The 25,413-nt window shown below is 40.5% G+C and overlaps 1 protein-coding gene across 7 annotated transcripts in view; it reads left to right on the top strand.

Moving 5' to 3' along the window:
* Window positions 1-2,983: 2,983 nt before the first annotated feature.
* Window positions 2,984-25,413, top strand: part of Mtmr1 (myotubularin related protein 1) — a 64,257-nt gene continuing 41,827 nt past the window's right edge. For 2 of the 7 annotated variants that reach the window (XM_070039586.1, XM_070039584.1), the window contains exons 1-4: window positions 3,075-3,311; window positions 10,314-10,419; window positions 23,392-23,415; window positions 23,997-24,023. In XM_070039586.1, coding sequence (XP_069895687.1) covers window positions 3,163-3,311; window positions 10,314-10,419; window positions 23,392-23,415; window positions 23,997-24,023 — 306 coding nt within the window. In that variant the 5' untranslated portion in view covers window positions 3,075-3,162. Of the gene's footprint in view, window positions 3,312-10,313; window positions 10,420-23,391; window positions 23,416-23,996; window positions 24,024-25,413 lie in introns of all 7 variants that reach the window. The other 5 variants (XM_070039588.1, XM_070039585.1, XM_070039589.1 and 2 more) reach the window with 3 other exon arrangements.

Genomic DNA, 25,413 nt, shown 5'->3' with positions numbered 1-25,413 from the left:
CAAACCAGATGTTGTTTCAAAGATTTTTTTAGCTGAATATCTTAGTATGTTGTTGCTGTTATAAATACCACACTGGAATAAAACAATTTGGAAATAATAAATACCACATGGTAGTTTATAGAAATGTATTGGCTTATGATTCTATAGGCTGGGTAGTCCAAGATTTGGAGACCTGTATTTGGTGAACAACTTTGTTCTGTGTCAATACACATCAAAAGGTGGAAGAGTAGGAGTGAGTTGTTTTTTTTTAAAGAACGGGGATAACTCATCCATTCATAAAATTTCTTCTTCCACAATAATGATACTAATTCATTTGTGACACTGGAGCTCTAATGACTTAAATGCCTCCTATTAGGCCACACCTCCTAATATGATTGCATTGGGAATTACTTAACCAAAGCATTCTTTATTTTGTATGGTATTGTGTTTGAACTAATGCGTTCCCTTCATTGGAAGGCACTCTTAACACTTATCATGCCCTTTTTGCTGTGATCATTTTTGAAATAAGAGTCTCACTTTTTTGTTCAGGTTGAAACTCTGTTTCACACTTCCCAACATAGCTAGGATGACAGGTACATCCTATCATGCCTAGATTTTTTTTCGGGGGGGAGAGCTAAAACAACATGTGTCCCATAGGAATCGTTATCTTTGAGAGGAGCAATTATCGATCCTATGAGATTATTTCTCTGGCTTGAGGGCCCAATCTATTCATTATAGGTAATTATGTTCATTTCAGGGCAATCTGTCCCAAAAGGCTGTGATTTTCCTTAGGAGTAGTTTTAGTCCTTTATCCTAAAGATGTTACTGTCTTTCTTGGATCCCAAGGTGATTGCAAAGTGACTGTGGAGAGAATGGCTTAGAGCAGAGACACAGAAAATAAAGGCAGAGATGCCAGACTTTTCTCCTGCTCTTAGTTAATTCATGGCAGCAAAAGTAGTTTATCTATTACAAAATCACTTCAATATATCGAAAGCATATTTTCTCTGGGGCCAGAACAACAGCAATAGCTTTTGGGGTTTTAGTCTTCATTGAGATTGCTTGTGAGAAATTTCTACCTTTAGGTCCAGTCTACAGGGCTGAGTTCTCCTGTATGTCTAAAACAATATTTTCTTAGACCATGTGATCTCATCCTGTATATTAAGTTCCATTCAAATTGTCCCATTGCTCTGCCTAGCTGCTACCTAACAGTACCAGTGAGCTACACAGAAGCCAGTTTATAAGTTTCTTGAATTGTGGTATATGCACATGAGAACACAAGATCAAGCACTCTGTTGTCACTTTTTGTAATAGCACTAATCCATTCAGACCAGTGCTCTGTTTCAGGACCTGCCTTCCAAAGTTTCCATCACCATATAACATCTCCTTGGAAATTAGAGCTTCAACAGGTGGATTTGAGAGGTATGTAACCACTTAGTCCTTAACACTGGGGTAAATATTTAAGGATTTTGTAAACTTTAGGCATTCATTTCCACACAGTGACACCAAAGCATGATACTCTTAGGAGAAGAACACAAATGTGTAATGCCTATGTGCATCTGATCATACAAAATAGTTATTGAAATGAACTCCAGTCAGTGGAAAGAAGAAAAACAAAAAAATGGGTGGGGTGGGGGTGGGGGGCAGAGATTAGCCATCAGTGGCTTACACCTATAATCCTAGCTACCCAGGAGGCTGAGATCTGAAGATAGTAATTTAAAGCTAGTGGGGCAAAAAAGTCTGAGACTTTTTTCTCTCCAGTTAACGAACAGGCAGCTAGAAGGGGAGGGATGGGTCAAGTGGTAGAGCACCAGCCTTAAGCAAAAAATCCATGCTAGAACATGAAGTCCTGAGTTCAATTCCCAGTACTGTCACAAAAAAAGAAAAAATAATTTTTTGGAAAATGAGAAGTTTGCCAACAGTTTCCCAGTGTGTTCAGACATGTCCGCTTACTTTGTTTTCCAGCCTTTCTCCTTGTGTTTGTACCTTTGCCCTAATCTCATCTGTTCTTGGATGAAAAATGGTTGCTAGGTCTCATAACCTTGAGGTTCAGTTGGAAGTTTTTGAACCAATATAGTGGGTCAGGAGTTGCAGCTGGCAGGAGTTACTCTGCATGTGATGGTCTGCCTTGAATCCAGGAACCAACTTCTGACTCCTTTTTATGCCCTTAGCCAGAGCAAAGCCAGAGGTCTTCAGCAGCAGCAGTCATCATCACAAGCATCGCAGGGGGGTCATGATTGCTGTATAGTCCCCCCCATTGATATCAGCTAGGTGAGCTGAGAAGATAGGTCAGTGGTTAGTGGAGCCTAAGCACAACAAGGATAAAGTAAATCTATCCCAGGAAGCAAATGTATAAATAAAGTAAATCTATTCAGGAAGCAAATTTATCATCAGATAGGGCCTTGATCTTTCATAATGGTGATTTTTAAATTTCAGAAGCTAAATGTTACTGGCAACATAAAACCAAGGGCGGAAGTTCTGAGGGCGGCATTGGCACATGTGGTAGCCCTCCAGATGGCAATGAGGAGGATAAGGAGTGGGGGTTAGAGAGAGAACGGGGTGCAGAGGAATTGCTAAAATACACAGAATTACTCATGGTTCAAGATGTCAGGACCAGAGATGCCAAAGGAGCCTGGGCTGTCTCAACCCCAAAATTTGTTTGGGAGTTAAAACTCAAGGGCAAAATAGTTTTTAATTCTTGAATTTCTCCAACCTATTTTGGATACTCCACATCTGCATAGACTACAGAGCCACGCACGTTAGGCAAAATCCATTTAAAGACTGAATCCTAGCGACTGGTGCTAGTGCAGATCTGTGAAGCAGGTTGTGTGAATAATGTGAATCTCCCCAACTGGTGACTGGCGCCTGGTGAAGCCTGGGCGGGGTTGAGGGAGGAGCGAGGTATTCTCCCCGCCCATTCCCGCGCTGCGCGCCTCCAGCCTCGCCCCCTGTAGCCACGCTCCCCGCCCCGCCCTCCGCCCCCGCCTCCGCGCGCGGCCTTGTGGGTAACGCAGGGCCGCCAGGTGACAGCTAATGGCGGCAGTTGCCTGAGGAGGGCTGGCAGCGGAGCTGAGTCGCCGGAGGCGCGGGGCGGAACCTTTCCAACTGTCATCTCCCCCCCCCCCTCCCCCGGTCCCAACTGCGGCTTCCCGGTGGCAGTGGGGCTCGGTTGGGGTTTGGCGCGCCATGGACAGGCCGGTGGCGGCGGCGGCCGCGGCGGCTGCGGGCTGCGAGGGGGCTGGGGGCCCGGGCCCGGCAGGTGGCAGGAGACCCCCTCGGGCCATCGGAGGCGCCTGCGCCGCCTCCCGGCAGCCCAGCCTAGAAACCCTGGAGAGGTAAGCGGGCCCCAGGCTGCCATGGCCTCCTGCACCCCGACTCCCGGAGGCCCTTCGGGAGGCCCAGTACCCCTTCACTCATAGCACTGTAGGCATGGCAGGGTGGGCAGCACCTCCACGGCCTCCTCTGGTCTCCCTGGAGACCGGTGCTCCCCATCCCGAGCCGCAGCCCTTGGACTCGTCGCGGGCGGAACACCTGGCTCACTTCCGCTTAGCCAGCTGCACGGTTCCCTGGGGGACGACGGAACTGTCAAACCGCTTCCCGCGCCACCCCACCACCTACTACTATTCCTGGGCCACCCCTTGTTTATCCTAGCTAGGCCGTGAATCCTGTGAGGGGAGATGTTGCCCAGGCTCTTTCACATTTCCTCCTGTGCTTTGAAGACTTAGATCCCGCTGCCACTGCTCGGCGTCTTCAGTGTTGGAGTGGGGGTGGGGACTGGGACATAGGAAGTTCAGGCGATGCAGCTGGGGCAGATGCAGATAAAGATGCCCCCGTGGCAAATTTCCAGACTGCTCAGGCAAGAACGCAGATTCTTTAACTCGCACTTCACACTTTGAAGGGACTGGGCATTGTTTAATGAACACATCAGAGGGCTACTTGGGAAGCAGTGGCAGAACTAAGAGAAATGGGTTGGAGGCATAAACCAGCCATGTTCAACTGGGAAAGGCCACCACCCCATGGTGGGCAGACAAGAGATGGCCTCCTTCATTGGCTTCCTCACATCTTGGCCATTTGTTTCTGTCACTTAGCTTTGTCAGTTTCAGCTGCTCATTCCTGCCTGACTTAGTCACAGAATGTACTAAAGTTTTGGGAGTTTCCAAAGATGAGAACAACAAGCACTCCCTTTTCCTTTGTTTCTCCCTCCATGTAATTACAGTATATTTTAATCAATCACCCAGACATTACCTAAGGTAGCACTTGCAAGGGTGAGGACTAGTCCTCTTCAAGTATCCCCCAGCATCTGAGGTCTTACTGATCCAAACTAGCACCAGATGAGTCTGCGCTCTGAGTTACCTTTTTATGAGAATACAAACTCATCAATTGAAATTGAATGGGAAAAAGTGCAAGGCTACAGGTGGAAAGGCTACACTAAGATTGTGGAGTATGTCCCAATTATCTATTTATTATCTGTAAGTAGTTGTAATGAGGGATATCAATTCAACATGTCAGTTTCATAGGGATCTATTTTCTTCTTTGAAAATCTTTCTAAAATTATTTTTAATTTTTATTATTGTAAAGGTTATGTACAGAGGGGTTACAGTTATATAAGTCAGGTCATGAGTACATTTCTTTTTCAACAGTGTCACCCCTTCCCTCGCTCTCTCCTAGTTTTTCCCTTCCATCCCCACCCACAATTTGGATAGTTCATTTTCAACATAATGTCTAGTGAGTACCACTGCTGCATTTGCTCACCTTTTGTCCCTCCATTTCTGTGCCCTCTTTATGCTCCCAAAGACAGATAAACAAGATAAAAAGAAAAGAAAATGAAAACCACAACAAAGAAAAATCCTCTTGTTTCTATTTCCTGGAGTTCATTTTAATAAATATTATTTTGTATGCTCAGAAGCACATAGGCATTGTGCCTTTGTGTTCCTCTCCTAATACTATCCCCTTTGGTCTGTGTGTGGATGCCTAGAGGCCTGTATAATTTATCATGTCCTAGTGTATTTTATGTTTTAGATCAAGCTTCCACATAGGAGAAAAGCATGCTCCATTTGTCTATCTGAGCCTGGCTTACCTCACTTAACATGATTTGTTCTAGGTCCATCCATTTGAAATCAATATTTTCTAAAAGCTCTATAGTCTCCATAATTCCTGTTCTGTGACTAGGTAAAGGTAAAGATATTTTGGGGTAGTGGGACATCTGATAGATGGGCTGTAAGGAAGGGATTTCTCAGTAAGGCTGACCTTTGAACTGAATGGTGAAGAATTAGAAGCTAGCAAAGGGCACATTAGTGGGGATGACTTTTGGGGCATGAGAGCAGAATGCAGTCATTTAGGTCAGGTGATGATATGGGGAATGGTAATAGAGAAGGCCTCTTCGATGTGCCTAGGAATCTGTGCCAGTATCCCATTAGTGGGGGATGCTGCTCACGGTATGCAAATGCAGATTGTGGTCCCTACCATAAATCTAGTCAGTCTACCTGTGGAGTCCAGCTCATTATTCTGCATGTTTAACAAGTTCCTTAGCTCTGAGTAGTTGGATACTGCAGGCCATGTTGCCCAGAATTGTCCTGGCATAGCTGTTGGAATCGTTTGATTAACAGCACTGAAACCTTTTAAACATTCAGTTCTGTCCTGGTTTGGGTGAGGAATGATATGGTCACCCTAGCTATGGGGACCACAGAATGCTTTTAATCAAGGGAGCTGTGCAATTCCTTTGACACTCTAGAATGATTGCTTTGCATTTGTATGACAAATATACTGGAAGTGGAGAGTCTAGTCTGTGGGTTATCAAAAAGCTTAATTATTCATGCATTTTTTCTCAAATATGAGTGCCTACTTTGTGTCAGACATTGTGTTGGGCCTGAGAATACAATAGGAAAAAAACCAGATTTCTCTTCTTGTGAAACACATGTTTGCCAGGAGAGAGAGTGATACAAGCCAAGTAAATTGTATTCTCTGTTACATGGTGATATGGAAAAATAGTTAGCTGGGGCAGAAATAGGAAGGATGTCTACTAAGCTTTAGTTCAAATTTTACGTAAAGTGATCAGAGAACACCTGACAAAGGTGACGTTTGAATATTGCCCTGAGATGGATTCAGCCATAGAGATACCTGAGCTAACAGCTTTCCAGTTAGAGACCTGTATAAAAGCCCTGGGGTGGGAGTGAGAAGGAAGTATTCAAGAATCACCAAAGAGAGTAGGTGTATGTACCAAGGAGCTAAGTGGGGATTTGGTCAGAGAGGTCACAGGAATACCTTGTGGAGAGCCTCAGAGGCCTAAGGGATCTCTTGGGGACTCTGGCACAGACAAGTGACATATTATGGATTTGAGTAAGCTGTCATTTGGACAATAGACAGAAAAGGTAAAGGATTGGAGTAGGAAAAAAACTAGGAGATAGGAGGCAATTGTGGTAAGGTCAAAATAGTAGCTTAGCCTAGAGCGATGGAAAGAGGATGGGAGTAGTCACATTCTAGACACGAAGTTGAGGAAGAACTACACAGTAGACCCAATAGGATTTGTTCCATCTTTGCTGAAGATTTATTGGAAAAATGGTCTTTCTGAGGGAGAAGTATTGGCCTTGGACATATCAATCATGAGATGTTAACTACATGCATCCCTGAACAGATGTCAAAGAGGCAGTTGGCTAACATGATCTTGGGCTAGAGATCTAAATCAGGGAGAGTTCAGTTCTCTTTTAGTTCGTGAATTAAGAGGCTAATAGAGAATGCTGGGGTACACAAAAAAGGAATTGGAATAGGGTGGCATTTAAATATGTAGCAGGCAGGAGACAGAGAGAGCCAGCCTGGTGGACCCTTTAGCTGTGAAGGTATAGGCATTTGGGATCTGGAGAGAGCAAATTGGAGAAGAAGACAGAAAGAGACAGAGACAGAGAGACACAGAGAGCCATCCAGCCTGGTGGACTCTTCAGCTGTGAGGGCATAGGCATTAGTATCCAGAGAGAGCAAGTTGGAGAGGCAGAGCTGTGAGCTTCCAGTGTCAGGTGGCACATGAAGGACAGTTGTGCAGACTCACTGGAGAGAGGGGGCTCAATTGTGGCTTGTTGACCAGCTGCTGCTTGAGCTCTTCTTTGAGTGGAGTCAGACTCTACAGGCTTGGCTCAGCTCTACTCCCCAGACCATGGGCTCTCACTTCTCTTCCCAGTACTATACTTGTCTTAGTGATGATGAAGCTGTGGTGCTGTGAGAGGATGTGGCTTGGTGAAAAGCAAAGTTATCAGGGTTTATCGCTGTGTGTCTAACAGCACTGACCAGGACACTTCCTGTGGCAGATGATTAAACATCTCAGTCACAGTTCATGTTTTCACTGCTCCTCAGATGGGGAATGAGTTAGCCTTGAGCACAATTGGGACCAGGGTTGGAACAGTGTTGCCAAGACTCCTGATCTCTTGTGTCTTTGCTTTTTAAAAAATCTCTGTGTCTTAAGGTGCTTGGAGGTAGAAATTGGCCTCCAGTATACCTTAGACAGACCCCACAGTTCAGGAGCTAACAGGAAAGAGAAGAAGGAAGCGCGTCAGCCCTTCTCCCTATAGAGTCCCCTGAAGTGTGTTCAGTTCCTTAAAGAAAGGAGAAGTGTCCCTATCTGCAGAACTAGGGAAGGGAGCTGAGCAGATGATAGCAATAGGCCACTCATGGTCAACAGTAGGCTCCCACAATTTTTCCCTTTGCAATTGGGGGTGAGTAGGGACAGAGAAAAAAGCAGTATGAAAAAGCATTAAAAGGGAAGATGACTACTGCCTGAAACAAGGAAAGTAAAATCTCCCTTTAGCCTTCTCACTTACAGTCAGAAATTATGATAGATTTCTAAAGTACACCCTGGGAATTTATGCTTATTCAAGTGGTTTTCCTTATATTTTCAACCTTCAGACTTTCTTAATCAGAGACCACAAATATTTATGTTATTTTGCATATTTCCAGGAGCTCTCACATGTCTTTGAATACAAGTGTGGATTTAATTAGAGATGTGGGTTTGGGGTTTTTTTTTTACATTTCTTTTTTTTAATTTATTTTTTGTGAACATACTGTACAGAGGGGTTACAATTACATGAGCAAGATAATGAGTACATTTCTTATCAAGCATTGCAGGCTCCTCCTTTGTTTACCCTTCCCATCCCTTCCCAGCCTCCCCCCGCCCCCCCCCCCATCCAATCCTCTGGTTCAGGCTTATTGCATGGGAAACTTTCATAAGTGTTTCTGGCCCTCATGCTTTACTTGATTAGTGTTGTGACAAATCAGGAGAGGAACTTGGCTCCTGGAGGCAATTTGTAATTTCTCTGACTGCTTTTGAGTATGGTTCTTTAGGTCAGGTGTTAAGAGCCCCGCCAAGCCACTTACTAGTCATGTGATCTAGCAGCACAAAACTGGAGGCTTGATTTTCTGGTTTGTAAAATGGTCACTGTGACACTGGGTAAGGCTACGTATGTGGAAATGCTTTCAACATTTACAATACTGTGGAAGATGTCATTTTCTTTGCCTGGTGTTTGTGTTTTCACATGAGGCAGGTGGTAGACATCTGTGGTACAGGCTTTAATTCAGTAAGCTGCACATTACTGGCTGTGCCATGTAAAGGATAACCACTTCCCAATGGGATATGTTGTTACCTCTTTGCTTCCATTTTTCTCATCTCAAAAACAAACTGGCTCATCTCTGTCGAGCCTTCTTGTCAGACCATGGTTATGAGGCTCTGACATAAACAACTGGAAGAAACTTTCTTTCAGCATTGCTGGCCTTTGAGCTCCAAGCATCCTGCTTGCTAGACAGGTACTCTACAATTCGAGCCAAAATTCCAGTCCTATAAGAACCTTTTGTTTGCATGTTAAAGTACTTATAGAAATGTAAGGTAATATTACTACTAGACACACAAGAAATCAACTTTCTAGTTGATTCTTTTTTTGTCGGTTGTGGGCTTGAATTCAGGGCCTGGGCACTATCCCTGAGCCTCTTTGTGCTCAAGGCTAGTGCTCTACCACTTGAGCCCAGCACCACTTCCTGTTATTGGGTGGTTAATTGGAGATAAGAATCTCGTGGGACTTTTCTGTCCAAGCAGGCTTGGAACCACTATCCTCAGATCTCATCCTCCTGAGTAGCTAGGATTATAGGTGTAAGTCACCAGAGCTTGGCTATAGTTTATTCTTTTAAAAATCATAGTCACAAAGGAGGAGGCTACTATGCTTGATAAGAAATGTACTCATTATCTTGCCCATGTAATTGTAACCCCTCTGTACGGTATTTTCACAATAAAAAAAATCATAGTGTTGCTCCACTGAATCTCTTTGGTTTAGTAGCTCAAACTAGTAATCCTAGCAACTTTGGAGATGGAAAGCAGAGAATCTTGGTTTGAACTCAGCCCAGGTATAAAAATTCACAAGACTCCACATCAGTGAATGGCTGGGCACAGTGGCTTGCCGGTCATCCTCAGCAGCATAGAGAAGCACAAAAAAGCTAGCAGTCCAAGCTGACTTCAGGCATCAAGTGAAACCCTCTCGAAAATAACTAAAACAGTAACAGGACTTTGGGTGTGGCTGGAGGGATGGAGCAACTGCCTTGCAAGTGTGAGATCTTGAGTTGAATTCTCAGTACTGCCAAGAAAACTGTCTCTTTACCCAAAAGTACACTATTTCCTAGATTTAAACCTGCCTACAAGAAATTGAATGCCTCAAAATCACATGCTATAAGGTAAATATTTCATTTGGAATTCATCTTCTGTACACACTCTATCAAGAATCTTTCTTTGAGCCAGGCACTGGTGGCTCATGCCTATAATCCTAGCTACTCAGGAGCCTGAGATCCAAGGATCACAGCTTGAAGCCAGCCCACGCAGAAGAGTCTGGGACTCATCTTCAATTAAAGTACTCAGAAAAAGCTGGAAGTGGTGCTGTGGCTCAGGTGGTAGAACGCAAGCCTTAAGCACAAAGAGGTTCAGGGACAGTGCCCAGGCCTTGACTTCAAACCCCAGGACTGGCAATAAATAAATAAATACATACCTACATAAATGCATACATAAATAAACCTTTCTTCCATGAAATGGTGATAGAGTAAAATTTCAGTAAGTATTAGAAAATAATATGCTTATCTAGCACATAGAATTATAAACTTGTTCTGGAAAATTTTGGTTGGTTCAAGTAAACTTAACCAGGAACCTAATCTTCCTATTTTCAGTCAATATTGCTATTCTTATAGTAAATGTAAAGACAACCAAGTAGTTTAATAACAGTTTATTCATCTAATAAATGTCGATGTATCCCTATCCAGTACTCATTTTTCAGTGCTGGGGTCTATGTTTTAACCTTTTTTAATCACACTATTTCTTTTAGTCCTACAGGGTCACATGTTGAATGGTGTAAACAGCTTATAGCTGCTACAATTTCTAGTCAGATTTCAGGTTCAGTGACATCAGAAAATGTATCCAGAGATTACAAGGTAAGCAAAGTTGGGTATTTAATAATTCATTTTCAGTATATTAAATAGCCAAGAAACTTTGCAAAAGGTTTTAATTCAAGTGAGCCTTTGGTCCCTTGATGCATAACTGCCGTGTGTTGGGAATGGGGATAAAGGTTTGCTGTTGCTTAATGTAAAATTTAGAAGAGAAATTTTACCAGCATCTAGTATAAATAGCCCTAGTTTTATAATTCAGAGGGAAATGGTCCTTAGATAGCAATTTTCCTCTTTTTAAAAAATCAAGTTTTATTGTATTAGAAGAAATGAATTCCTATAATCCTAGCTATTCAGGAGTCTAAGATCTGAGGATCCCAGCTTGAAACCATCCCAAATAAGAAAGTCCTTGAAATGCTTATCTCTAATTAACCATGTAAAAGTAAGAAGTGAAGATGTGGCTGGAGTGGTAGACCACCAACCAACCTTGAACGGAAACAAAAGCTAAGGGACAGAGTGTAAGCCCTGAGTTCAACCCCAATACTGGCACACCAAAAAGAGAAAGAAAGAAAAGAAAAAAGCCTAACTACAATCCTAGAACTCAAGGCTGAGGCAGGCATGAAGATTTTAAGTTAGAGGGTAGCCTAGGTTACATAGCAAGATCTTTTATCAAACAAGCAAATAAAAAACATATATATTTCTTTGTTATTCTATGTTTGAGAAAGACATCTTCATGTACAGTATCACCCTAACTTTATGACTTGGGTTTTTTTTTTAATTTTAATAGTACTGCAATTTGAACTCAGGAGCTTGTGTTCATTCAACTTGCTCAGCTAGTGCTCTACTACTAGTGCCACACCTCTATTTCTGGGTTTTTGCTGGTTAATTGAAGTTAAGTGTCTCTCAAATTGGTCTGCCTGGATTGGCTTCAAACTGATCCTCAGCCACCTCAGTAGCTAGTGTTATAGGTATGAGCCACTAATGCCCAGCTGGCATATATAGTTTTATAACACATTTTTTTGTACTGTTGGGGAATCTAGTGCCTTGTACATGGTAGGCAAACGTCCTACAATTGAACTTAGTTCTATAAAACTTCTCGATATATTATTCACTTAAATCTTAAAACAAACCAATGAAGTAGCTATCTTTCTAAACACCACTGAGTAGGTAAGGTAAAGAAAGCCAAGAGAGGTCAAGTGCCTTGTTAGAATTTGGAATTTGAACTCAAATTATCCTATTGAAGAGCTAGAATGATTTTGTCCTTAACCATTCCATCCACTGATTTCCAAAAAGTGACCCTTGTGTCTTCCCACACCAGTGCTCCTTCTGGGTGTCCGTAAAAAGTTCAGCTTCTTTTTTTGTTGTTGTTGGTTGTGGGGCTTGAACTCAGGGCCTAGGTGCTGTCCTTGAGCTCTATCACTTACTCAAGGCTAGTGCTCTACCACTTTGAGCCACAGTGCTACATCTGGTTTTTAATTGGAGATGAGAGTCTCACAAACTTCTGCCCAGGCTGGCTTTGAAATACGATCCTCAGATCTCAGCCTCCTGAATAGCTAGGATTACAGGCATGAGCCACCAGCTCCCAGAAATGCAGCTTCTTGAGTGCCTCCAACTTAGTGAATAAGAATCTCTAAGGGAAGAAATGAATCGACTCATATATTTCTTATACACAATAAAATCTGAAACCTAGGCTTCCTAAGTTTCTATCTTGTAAGTTGGTTATGGACCAAACATTCTTACTACATTTCTATATATTTTTTTGTTGGTCATGGGGCCTGAACTCTGGGCCTGAGTGCTGTCTCTCAGCTCTTCAGCTCAAGGTGAGCGCTCTACTACTTGAGCTACAGCGCCACTTCCAGTTTTCTGGTGGTTTATTGGAGATAAGAGTGTCACGGACTTTCCTGCCGGGGCTGACTTTGAACCGTGATCCTCAGATCTCAGCCTCCTGAGTAGCTAGAATTACAGGCATGAGCCACCTGTGCCCAGCTTTCCTAGTATATTTCTATAAACCCAAATAATTAGCAACTCATGATAGATGTTGACAACAATTACTTTTTCTTTCTATACTTATACTAGGAATTGTCAGTCAGTATGGGGTCACTTCACCCACAGAGTGGCAAGAATATCACGAGTTTCATATGAAATGAGTTTGTATGATATGACTGTGAACATACTACAGTAGTCATGTAATTATTTTATTGTTCACTAGAAATATAGTTTTCTTATTGTTCATTAGAAAAATTAACACACCAGCCTTGTAATTTAATGGATGTTATTGCTTAGAGCAGGCAAAGTATACAAAAGGTGTATATTTTAACTCAATAGGAAGACAAATATTAATATTGGTCTAAGTGGTATGCAAAAACAGCAAGCCAAACCTGCCAAGGTAGTATTGTGAAATGACAAGTATTTAGCAAACATTGTCCCAGTTGAAAGAGTAGGTAGCTATTATTGTTGAATTGAGGCCAGCTAAGTTAATAAATGCATGCTTTAATACCAAATCATCCTGAAGATTAGCCTGAAAATGAAGATAATTTTCTATTAGAGGAAATGTCAAAAATTGTTTTGTTTTTCTTACTCTCTCACTACCAACTCACCTATTTTTATCCTTACTAGACTAACAGTAAAAAAAACAATTCTCTCCCCCGAGTTAAAAGAAAAAATTAGAACAATTCCTGGTGTCAGTGGCTCAAGCTTGTAATCCTAGCTACTCAAGAGGCTGTGCCTCAAGTGGTAGAGAGATAGCTATGAGAACGAAAAACTTAGGGACAACACCAGGATCTGAGTTCTAGCCCCAAGACTGGCAAAAAATAGATTGTCTGAATGTAATATTTCATAGATTAGATAAAACAATATAGTTGCCAGGTGCTGGTATCTCACGCCTGCAATCCTAGCTACTGGGTAGCTAGGACTGAGATCTGAAGATTGTGGTTTAAAGCCAGCCCAGGCTAGAAAGTCCCTAAGATTCTTATCACCAATTAACCACCAAAAAGCCAGACACGGAGCATGACTCAGGTAATATAGCGCTAACCTCAAGCAAAAGAGCTAAGGGACAGCGCCCAGGCCCCAACTTCAAAGCCCATGTCCAACAAAAAACAAATGCAGTTAACAAGTTATAATGAAATACAGTCAATAGTTTCCTTTGTTTGGAATGGGGAAATAGGCCTACTTAGGGGACAACGAAAAGGGAAGCTTCACAAAAAGAAAACTTTTACACACTTACTCTTTTCTAGACCCCTGGCAGGGGGCGGCGGGGGGGCGAGGAAACCTGTCTGCACACCTATCCCATCAGCAAAGCCATTTGGGAAACCTAGATTCCACTTTTGCCAGCGCAGACTGGCAACCCCCTTCAGAGGATGCCTGGTGGACAGACAGGATTTTTACTATTGCCTTGACATTGTGGTGTCAGGGACTACCATGTGAGAGTAGTAATGAAGTGCCTTTTCTTCTCTCAGATAGAGAGGGTTCCGTGGGAGTTTAGTTGGAGAACTGTTGCCCCAGCTCTGAAGTAACAAGGACTCCTCTACCTTCTAATATCAATGGAAGATGAGTGTGGGACTTCCTAACCTACCTTTAAGTAATGAAGCAGTACTTGCTTCTGCTGGAGCAGTTTCAGAGAAAGCCAGCTAAAACACAAGGTTTAAATAAGACCTAAAGTCTCTAACATAATGCTTAAAATACCCAGGTTTCAATTGAAAATCACTTGGCATAGCAAAAGATGTCAAACTGAATGATAAAAGAGAATCAGTGCTGACTGAGGATGTAACTCAGTGGTAGACTGCTTGCACAAGGCTATAGATTTGATTCCTAGCAAATACTGACTACTAAACAGAGGGGGGCGGGGAGAGGGAGAGAGAGAAACAGAGAGGGAGAGAAAGAGAGGGGGAGAGAAAAACAGAGACGGAGAGAGAGAAAAACAGAAGCAAACAGAGAGAAACAAACACAGAAACACAGAGAGAGACAGAGTATGTGTGGGACAAATGAATCAACTTAGTTGATAGACATGTTAGGATCATGTGCAAAAATTTTGTATGCTTACTTTATTAAACAATTAAAACATGCTTGAAATAATAAAAAACAGCCACATAGTAGTTTCAGCAAAGAAATATAAGAGATAAGGAAGAACTAAATGAAAACATTTTTTTTTGGTCACTCGTGGGGCCTGAAACTCTGAGCCTGGGTGATGTCCCTGAGCTCTTCAGCTCAAGGCTGACGCTCTACCCCTAAATGAAAACTTTTAAACTAGAAAGTACAATAGGAAAATAAACTCAGTTGGGTGAGTTCAACAGCAGAATAAAAAGGTCAGAGAAAAGAACCTGTGTGCTCAAAAACAGATCAACAGAAATTACCTAATCTGAATGAAAGAAAGAAATGAACAGTTTCTGGGGCCTGTGAGCTATAATAAAAGATCTAGAGCTGGGAAGGTGGCTCAGTGGTAGAGCGCTTGCCTTGCATGCTCGAGGCCCTGGGTTCGATTCCTCAGCACCACATAAGCAAAAAGAAAAAAGCCGGAAGTGGCACTGTGGCTCAAGTGATAGAGCACTAGCCTTGAGCTGAAGAGCTGAAGGATAGCGCCCAGGCCCAGAGTTCAGGCCCCACGACCGGACCCAAAAAAAAAAAAAAAAGATCTAACATTTGTTTGGTCAAAGTTCCAAAGAAGAAAAAGGAAATAGGGGTAAAAAAAGAACCTGAAGACAAAATGGCTGAAAACTTCCCAAATTGGTATAAAGACATACACTTCAGATTTACAAAGCTGAGTCTATTTCAGACAAGAAAATCCATATCAAGGCACATCATAGTCAAACAAAAGATCCATACCAAGACACATCATAGTCAGACTTCTGAAAAATAAGCAAAAAGCAAGCAGATGGTAGTAAGGGAAATATAACAGCTTACCTATGGAGAAAATTAATTCCAATGGCAAAAAAACATGTTGGAAGAAAGTGCCACGTTTTGAAAGAAAACTCTAATGTAGAAAAATATGCTCAGGAACATTTTCAGAAAATGGACAGTGAAGAGAAATTGTCACTAGTTTTCTTATTCTAAAAGAATGGTTAAAGGAATGAATCTTAAAGATGAGGAAGGAAAAAAAAACACAGTAAGCAAAAATCCTCATGGAACTAATAAGTGTGTTTAGCAAGGTAACTTATTTTTATATACTAGCAACAGATGGAAATAAGTTAAAACAATACCCTTTATATTAGCACCATACAATGACATATTTAGGTATCGATCTAGCAAAGCTGAAAACTACCAAGTGTTGATATAGAAATTAAAGATGATCTAAATTAATGGAGATGTAATGTATTCATGTATATGGAAAATTCAGCATAATAAAGATATCACTTCTGTGGAATGCTAGTGGCTCATGCCTGTAATCCTAGCTACTCAGGAGGCTGAGATCTGAGATTCATGGTTCGAAACCAGCGCAGGCAGGAAAATTCATGAAACTCCACCTAAAAAGCTGGAAGTAGAGCTGTGGCTCAAGTAGTAGAACACTAAGCACAAGCACAAAAGCTTAGGGACAGCTTCCAGGCCCTAAATTCAAGCCCCTGGACTGGCAAACACAAAAATAGATGTCATTTGTACCCAAATTCATATATGAAGAAGCATAATTCCTATTAAAATCCTACATGGAATTTTTTGTAGATACAGATAAGATTATTGTGAAATTCATATGTAAAGGCAGAGAGGAACTAACATAGTTAAAATGATTAAAGAATCAAGTGGGAGGAATCAGAATATATGATTTCAAGGTATATCACATTGATACAGTTATCAAGACCAGGGCAGGGATATAGATACACAAATCAGTGAAACGGAACAGAAAACTCACAAATTGGCCCACAGAAATATAGTCAACACACAAGGATTCAATTGAGGGAAGGCATAAGTTCAGTTATTCAACTAGCTTTTGTGAAGAGACTACCTTTGAGGAGTGGATCTGTGGCTCAAGTGGTAGAGCCTCATCCATTCTTAAGTGAAAAAGCCAAGCCAGAGTACAAGGCCCTGAGTTGAAATCCCAGTACTGACACATACAAAAAAGTGGGACCATGAAACATTGAGGGAAAAAAGGAAGTTTTCAAGATCTGAAACCAAAGAATTCTTGACACCAAAAACAGTCTATAAAGTACTCTGCAAAAGATAATGAAAAGTCAACTATAGAGAAAACCTCATATCAGGCAGGGGACTAGTATCTAGACTATAAAATTATTTAAAATCTAACAGCAAAACCAAGCCATCCATTTAGAAAATGTACAGAAGACACAAAGAGACATTTCACCAAAGAGAAATAGACAGATTGCAGATATGCATATAAATGAAATACTCAACATTTTTAACTAGTAGGGGAATGCAAATTAAAGTCATGATGGGGTATTCCATCATACCTGTCAGGATGATTAAAATTGTAAAGAATCAATGACAACATCAAAAACTCACAAAAGTGTGAAGAAACACTCATCCTTCTATTGTTGGTAGATATGTAAAATGACTCAGTCATTCTAGGAAATAGTTTGATAATTTCTTTACAAACAAATCCTGAACATATAGCTACTATGTGTCCCAACAATTGTACTCCTTGGCATTTTTTTTTTTTTACCTAAAAACGTATATGTGGATATCCATACCAACTTTAATCGTAAAGAGAACTGAAATCAACCTGTATCTTTTTAACTATGATATACCCACGCCAAGGAATATTACTTAACAAAAAAAAGGAAGATTGATACACTCAGCAAGTTGGAATTTTTTTTAATTCTAATATCAAAAGATCATATACTGGAAGCTGGCCACCAGTGGCTCATGACTGTAATCCTAGCTACTCAGGAGACTGAGAGCTGAGGATCGTGGTTCAAAGACAGCCTAGGCAGGAAAGTCCTTGAGACTCTTATCTCCAGTAATCTACCAGAAAACCGGAAGTGGTGTTGTGGCTCAAATGGTAGAATGCTAGCCTTGAGCTAAAGAGCTGAGGGACAGCGCCCAGGCCCAGGGTTCAAACCCCACGACCGACAAAAAAGAAAAAAAGAAAAAAATCATATACTGGATAGTTTTATGCATATAATGTTCTCTAAATGACAAAATTACAGAAACAGACACAGATTAATGGATGCCAGCAGACTGAGAAGGGTTTGGAGGGCACAGAGGAGAGTAGATATGGCTATGAAAGGGCCACAGTAGGGATCCTTATGGAGATGAAGTTGTTCTTCTGTCCTTTGGTAGTGCAGTGACACAATGTTGCAATATCAGTATTTTGCTTTTAGTACTACACTATGGCTGTGTTAGATGTTACTTCTGAGAAAACTGGGTGACAGGGAACATGGAATATTTTATTTCTCACAATTGTACCTGTATCTACAATCATCTTAAAAGCTTAGCTTGAAAAAGTCAAGGAACTACATAACTCAAAAGTATGGGTAGAATTAGAAAAGATGGGGGAGAATGATAGAAGGGATGACATTGATCAAGATGCATTGTACTTTTAAACTGACTTGTTAAATTGAGACCCCTTTGTACAACTACTTAAAAATAATAAAAATACATAGAAGTCAATTCTTTGCAGACTGCTGAATGACTCTAAACTGCATGCACATACATTTTGATTAGTATTTATAAGAAATCATGATATATTAGAGAGACTATTTAAAGAAAAATTGACTATACTGACAAAGGGTTAGAATTTAGGAAAATCAACAATTATCCTTCTACTAGTTTAGTTATAAATATACTAATTCCTTTTGTAAGTGGAAATCAGGCTGACATCCCTTAATCCTTATTCACTTTTTAAAACATTTCTGGAAGACTTTACTCTTTTGTTATCCTCCCTCCTTTATTTATGAGAGACGTTCTGATTGATTGCTTCTGGCAAGGTTTGACCAGGGAGATCAGGGAAGATTCAGGTATGGGTTAAATTCCCAGAGCCTGGGGTTATATTTTGCTGATTTGGTTGAAAAGTACATAGGGAAGATTGTTTAGCCACTGGAGATTTTTATTAGTCCATCCTTGGCCTTGATTCAGGTCAAGTTAGCTGGTGAACACACTTCTGGTGTTTGAGGCTCCAAAAAAAAAAAAAAAAAAAAGCTCAGTTTCACTCTACCCAGAACCATCTTCTGATGGAACAGTTTGAACTTCCTAGCAGAGTAAAATTGGCTTTTTTTCCCTCCCCATTCTGGGGCTTGAACTCTGGGCCTGAACACTCCTTTTGCTCAAGGCTAGCACTCTACTACTTGAGCCCCAGTGCCACTTGTGGCTTTTTCTGAGGTTAATTGGGGATAGAGTCTGGCTGGCTTTGAACCACTATCCTCAGATCTCAGGCTTCTAAGTAGCTAGGATTACAGGCATGAGCCACCAGTACCAAGCTAAAACTGCCTTTTTAAAAGCCTCTTTGTAGTGATCTGATTACTAAAAAAAAAATTATACAGTATTATAATGTTTCCTTGAATAGAAGCACTAAGGTATAAACTCAAAGATGATTCATTAATTTAAAATATAATATTTATTTGACGGGGCTGGAAGGTGGCTCAGTGGTAGAGCGCTTGCCTTGCATGCATGAGGCCCTGGGTTCAATTCCTCAGCACCACATAAGCAAAAAGAAAAAAGCCGGAAGTGGTGCTGTGGCTCAAGTGGTAGAGTGCTAGCCTTGAGCTGAAGAGCTGAGGGACAGTGCCCAGGCCCCACGACCAGACCCAAAAAACAAAACAATATATATATATATAATATTTATTTGATTTAATAACTTTATTCTTGAATTATCTAAATGATTATAAAATTGGTCTTGGAGCACATTTTACTATGAGGCCCAGTTACTTAGCACATTTCTTAACCATGGTTTATCTGCAAAGAAGATTGACTATGTTAAATAAGGCAGTATATGTATGTAGCATAAATGCTCATTTAATATAAAGTATCATTACAATCATTTTTATATATAAAAGGAGCAAACTACTTGCAGAAACCCGGTGTGAACACATTTGCATGATGTAAGAGGTAGGGCCAGGCTGAAGTTAGTGAAGCAAAGAGACACAGAAAATTATGGTACACGTCAGACAGCGTCAAGTGCTTAAGTAGACGAGTCAGCAAAAAAGGAGGGGGTAGAACAGGGCCTGGTGGGAGTTAGCATTTTAGGTTCCCGTCAGCACCTTCAATGAGGCAAAAAAACCTGTGAAGGTATATTGAGGCCTGGGTCCTGCATGCTTTATGAAGCCAGCCAGCTTTTGTTTGATTCCCTATTCTCCTGTTGGTAGATGTACAGTATGGGGCAGATTATCTCACCTGTTACTGCCTCACTTTCCCATTGCTCATATAAGTTTACTAGGAGGATTGACAAACCTTGTAAGGCAGTTAATTTGGTACCTGGTATAGTGTGAGCTTATTATTTATAATACTAGTACCGTGTGTGTTTGAAAACTTTAGTTTCTGGTTTAAGGGTGTCAGTTGTTACCTTATTAAGAACTAAGATACAGGTTGTGGGTATAGCTCAGTGTTAAAGCATTTGCATAACATGGACAGGGCTTCTTTGTTCCATCCTAGCATGAAACAAAACCAAAGGAAAAACAAAACAGAAAACCAACAGGAGCCAAACAGATTTAGACCACAGTATCAGTTTAATTTATTCTTCCATGCTGGCTTGGAGCAAGGCCTGGCCTGGTTGTGCAGTCCCAGAGCTAAACACAACCACAGGCAACCCGGGACAACTGTGGCCCCTTTTGGGGTGGTGCCCAGCCAAGGGAGTTCTTCAGAGGCTGGTGAGACAAGGGTGTAGTCTCCAAGTGTTTCTTTATCATGTAAATCCCATCTGTACAAAGTCCTCACCTCTCTGCGTAGGTTGGGAGAACCTCCAAGGAGAATATAAAGGGAGGCTGGGACAGGAGAAGGAAGTTGTATTCCCACCACAACTTTCACACACAGTTCAATTGCCTTTTCTAGATTTACTAAAAACCATTTAGAGTGTGGCATGGGTTGGTAAATATTGAGTCAACTTGAATAGTATCATGGTTCTGTTGGCTAGATTATTCTTGTTATTAATTACATTTTGTAGGTTCTTGCCATGTATAGGAAATGAGGAAAGGATGCGGGTATGTAAGGATTATTGTGGTACAAGTTGGGGGCAGCTGAGATCTACCAACTACTTATCCCACCCCAGGTAGAATCATCCTAACTGACGTAGCCCTCCCAACAAGCTGTGTTGGAGGTGCATTGTGCATCACCGGTTTAGAGAGAAGACTAAGACTTCAGTGTGTGGCTGGTCTGAGGCCTTGTGGCCAGTTAATTAAGCTGTAGGGTCTGGATGTGATTCAGAAGCTTGCATTTTTAACCACAATTCCATGTTGCCTTTTAAAGTGTCAGTTTGGGAGAGATTTTCTGAAATCTTCTAATGAGGCCTAAATAACTCCACACTTAGAATTTTAGAACTGGCCAGGGCCTTGTAGTCATCCCATCCACTGAAGCCTGAAAGCAGACATTAGGTGTCCCTAGACCTCCTGACTTCAAAATACTACTCTCTCCTCTGGTGTCCATGAAAATAAGATTCAAAACCAAATGAAAACTTCTTCGTGCACCTGAAAGGGTTTATTTCAGGAAAGAAGCAGAGAGAAACACAGACACTTTTGGAAAAACCTCCATGGACTTTCTTCTCATGCCTAGAGCACTGAGGATTTCGGTAAAGTAGGTAAAGAATTATGTGAGTGTAAACCTGATGATCATCCCTCTTTCTGCAAACTTTCAGGTTTCTTTTTTTTTGGGGGGGGGTCCAGTTGTGGGGCCTGAACTCTGGGCCTGGGCACTGTCCCTCAGCTCTTCAGCTCAAGGCTAGCACTCTACCACTTGAGCCACAGTGCCACTTCTGGCTTTTTTTTCTGCTTACATGGTGCTGAGGAATCGAACCCAGGGCCTCATGCATGCAAGGCAAGCACTCTATCACTGAGCCACCTTCCCAGCCCTGAACTTTCAGGTTTCTTTCTCCTTCCACAAAGGCTCCTTGACAAGGAATTATGTGTTCCATAGATGAGGCTCAGTTGTCCTGCTTGGTTCTGCAGTGGACATATTTCTGTAAAAATATTATTGAGTATGCTGCTCTTTAGATTACAGTGTTAACTGAGGTTTTTTCAGACAAAGCATTAAAAGTTGTAGTCACAGAAAAAATGTGCAAATAATCCAGCACGTTGGAATAGAAGATTTCAGATGGAAAGGGGAAGCAAGGAGAAGGAAGGAGTATTGATGTTGGTTTCTTCAACAAGCCTTGAAGAGAGTTAAGATTCCCTGTGTACTTTGGAAGCGTCAAAGTAGAATTTCTCTTTATAATTTGTGTGCAGAGACCCTACAACATTGTCAGGTCACAAATCTAGTCACAATGCCAAGGTCGAAATGATAGTTCTCCACCTAAAATGTCTTGCTTTTCTCAAAAAAAAAAAAATAGGGCCAATAATCATTTAATCTCACAGGTTCCCCAAGAATAAAATGAGTTAAAATGTATAAAATGTTAAGTAGCTTGAACATAAAAGTTTCGAACACTTTATTCTGCAGCTGTTTCTCAAAGAAAATGACAGAAGAATTAAAAAATAAACTCAGTCAGCAGAGACTGGGAAAAGGGAGGAAGTAGTTTGAGAAAGTTTATTTTCTCATTTTTTAAAACTAGAGGTCAAGGTTATAAATCATGTGTATAGTGACAGGAAATTCTCAAAGGAATTACAAACTGAGTCTAGTTAAGTATAGTTGTCTGTGGGTGGAAGGCTTTCTCTTTTGAGCTTTTAATTACCATAAACATGTAGCAGTTTTATTTGCTTCTGTCAGCTTTCTTGAGGTGTAGCTAACAAGTGATAAACTCCCCATATTTAAAGCCTACAATTTGATAAGTTTTGACATATGTGTGTGCTCATGAAACTATCACAATAATTAAGATAAATAGCCCTTTCCAGATTAAACCTGCTTAATCTAAACAGTCTGATTAGGAATTTATAGACCTTAATTTCTTTTGAGGTACAGTGCCATGTAATTCAGAAGACCTTTTTGACTTCAAAGAGTATTTTAATAGATGATACACTGGTATTTTTTGAGGTCTGTTGTTCATATTCATGTGATCTCATACCTCTTGAGTAAAACCATAAAGTCATTAAGAAACTCTGATAAGTGTCTTTTTTGATTTTGTATTTAAAAAAAAAAAAACACTCGGTGGTTAGATGCTGTGATCGTGGGTTTTGGACTAGGGTACAAAGATCATTAAAGTGTTCCCCAAGAGTTTGATCCGTTTGTGCGCTGTTTCCTCTGCTATTAGGATTCATGTGCCTCAGGAGCAGCAATCATGTTACTGAAGTCAGGGTTCCAGTTGAATAGAGGGGGAGTTCCCATCCCTTCTGGGATGAGCCACTCCACTTCCTCCCCAGAGCTTTCCCTTCGTTGTCTAAGTCCAATAGAACAGGCATCTTGCTCCTAGTCTGGTAAGCAAATCAGGAAGTTTAATTAGGGAGTCCCAAGTATTCATTGAAAGAGTAATGTCAATATAAATTATGTTAAGCTTTATGATTACCTCAGTTTTATGATACTGTTACTTAACACTATAGCTGAACTGTGCTCTGGGTCCAGTGAACAATTTCTGTGGTTCAGTTTAATTTTTTATTTGTTTTTGTGGCTTGGTTTGGGAGCATAAGTGCCTTTTTTATTTCAGCATTGCTATGTAAAAAATGCAGTCCGTATTCCAAACAGAAACACAAATGAACTTTTCAAAACACAGCCTGGTCATGATAGCTTGTAACAGCACTTGACTGAGGAGAGGTTTTTAAAATAATGTGGTTTGTCTTAGCCAAAAGTTGATACATTTCTTCAAGTCATAGACTTTCCTGAAAAAATACAAGACAAACATGTTAGAATTGATTTGATATTAAATGATAATTCAAGGGCAAATACATTAGGATTGACTTGCTTCTCCTTATATAGAGGATTGGGATGTTTCTTAGGGAATGGGAAGTTAAACTTAATGGCATCTTTTACAGGTCAATAGATGATGATGTTCTGTATTTTAACTAACAGGTTTTCAGGAGGCCTGATATAAGGGTAAGGATATTTGGCTTTTGGCAGATGGGCCTCCTACTTGTGTATGTCTGTGCTTTATGGAACACTTAGTCTATTTAGTGGCCTTTACCTTCTCACTGGTTTTTATGAGTCACTCAGATCAATTTGCTCTGCTGTGTCATAGCTTTAAGTGTTCACTACAAATGCTTTATTTGTTATGATGTTTTTATGTGCAGTAAAATCCAGTGTGTGTGAGGGCAGGTTGCTAAAGTGGTTACTAGTGTGCGATACTGACTTTCCCTGTCCTACATGAAGTCTGACCAAATGAAGGCTCTTGGCAGGGATTATGTAAATGTCTAAGCCTACCCAGGCCTTCTCCAGCCTTGCCCATGGTGTGATTCATTTGATAGAACTGAACCACCAAATAAGTGGTCATATGCTCTCTATGCTCTCCAAGTAAGATTTTCAGTCATGTTTGTGTTTGCATGTTGAATCCCAAAAGCATAAGTGCTTATATTGAAGAAAAATTTAGCCCAGCCAATCCTAGTTAATATTTTTAACAATTCAACAATAGCAAATTATAGCTGATCTTTTCCTCACAATTTTCCTTCCCTTTATTTCAGAATATTCATAGAACAAGACAAAGATTGGTAATGTGCATGCATTTAACTCTTAGTATCAGACATTGAAAATTAACCTAATTCTATTAACTGAAAACAGTGTGAATTTTGACAGTATTCTTTAACGATGTCAGTTAAAAATTTTCAATTTTATTGAAGCCAATGAAGTAGTACAAAATAATCAGGTTAAGCCAAATTCTTGTTACTAGGTTTCCTCCCCCTTTCTCCCCTTTTTGGTTCTGTGTGGGTCCTAGGGCTTGAACTCAGGGCCCGGGCACTGTCCCTGAGTTTTTTTTTTGTTTTTTTTTTTTGGCCCGAGGCAAGTACTCTACCACTTGAGCCACAGTGCCACTTCCAACTTTTTTGTTTGTTTGTTTGTTAGATATAAGAGCCTTATGGACTTCCGTGCCCTGGCTGGAAACCACAATTCTCAGATTATTATTAGGACTACAGGTGTGACCCACCAGTGCCCTGCTAGGTGTACCTTTTAAATATTGTTTTGACCATGTTTTCTTTTGTTGTGGGAATCATTTTCTTCCATTGATTCACATTGTTGAAGATTAGTGTTTGGCTTTTTTCTTGCATGGACTTGGAAGTACTTTATGGTATTTTTTTTAATTCATTAGTTTCTGTTTTAAAATTTTAATCAAATAATGATTTTCTTTGTTTTCTTTGTATTTGTAATATGGAAATTAAAAACAAAGCTGGACACACTTAAAATCACATTGCTTTAAAGGGTGCACTAAATTCAGTGTTCTGAATGAGTATAAAATGTGTTAAGCATTATTGTACTTTAATAACAAAAGCAAAAGGTGAGAAATAGTGAACTCTTTTAAAGCTTTGCTACTTTGTCATTGATTGCTTTTGTATTTAAAAGAAATATAGTTATTGGAACCAAAGTTTTATGAAGTTAAAGTATAGCTATCCCAAAGTTTCATATTCATAGCCTCAGAAATTGGATGCCACCTTTGAAAAGGGTTATAGTCTTTCCCTTTTAGATATTCATAGTTTTTATACCACCTGCTGGACTTGAAGTTCAGTTTTGAAAGTTTCAAACAAGAATTGATTTCATGGAGAAATTAGGAGTGATATATCTTTAAAGGGATTGGATAAAATTGAAAGATAATGTGACCCTTGAAGCATGTTGTTGATATTGCAGTTAGAAATATTTAATGTGATACTAATTTTAAGTCAGTGTTTGATTTGTAATAAATAATTAAGCAAACATATATGCATATATATAATCTCCAGCATGTGATATGTGCATGTGTACAGTGAAATTTATCTCTGGCCAATATAGTGGGGGGTGTTAGTGAACACAAGCTTACTGTATTTGACATACTTGTCTATAAACTGCTTTGTATTTTGGCTTGACTTTGGCCTTTAACTGGTTTCCATGGTATGTTTTATTTTTTATGAA

The sequence above is a fragment of the Dipodomys merriami genome, unplaced genomic scaffold (genome assembly GCF_024711535.1).
Source record: "Dipodomys merriami isolate MVZ:Mamm:240054 unplaced genomic scaffold, mDipMer1.0.p SCAF_3, whole genome shotgun sequence".
Taxonomy (NCBI): Eukaryota; Metazoa; Chordata; class Mammalia; order Rodentia; family Heteromyidae; genus Dipodomys; species Dipodomys merriami.
The sequence above is the reverse complement of the archived record's forward strand: the minus strand, read 5'-3'. Positions and strand labels throughout refer to the sequence as shown.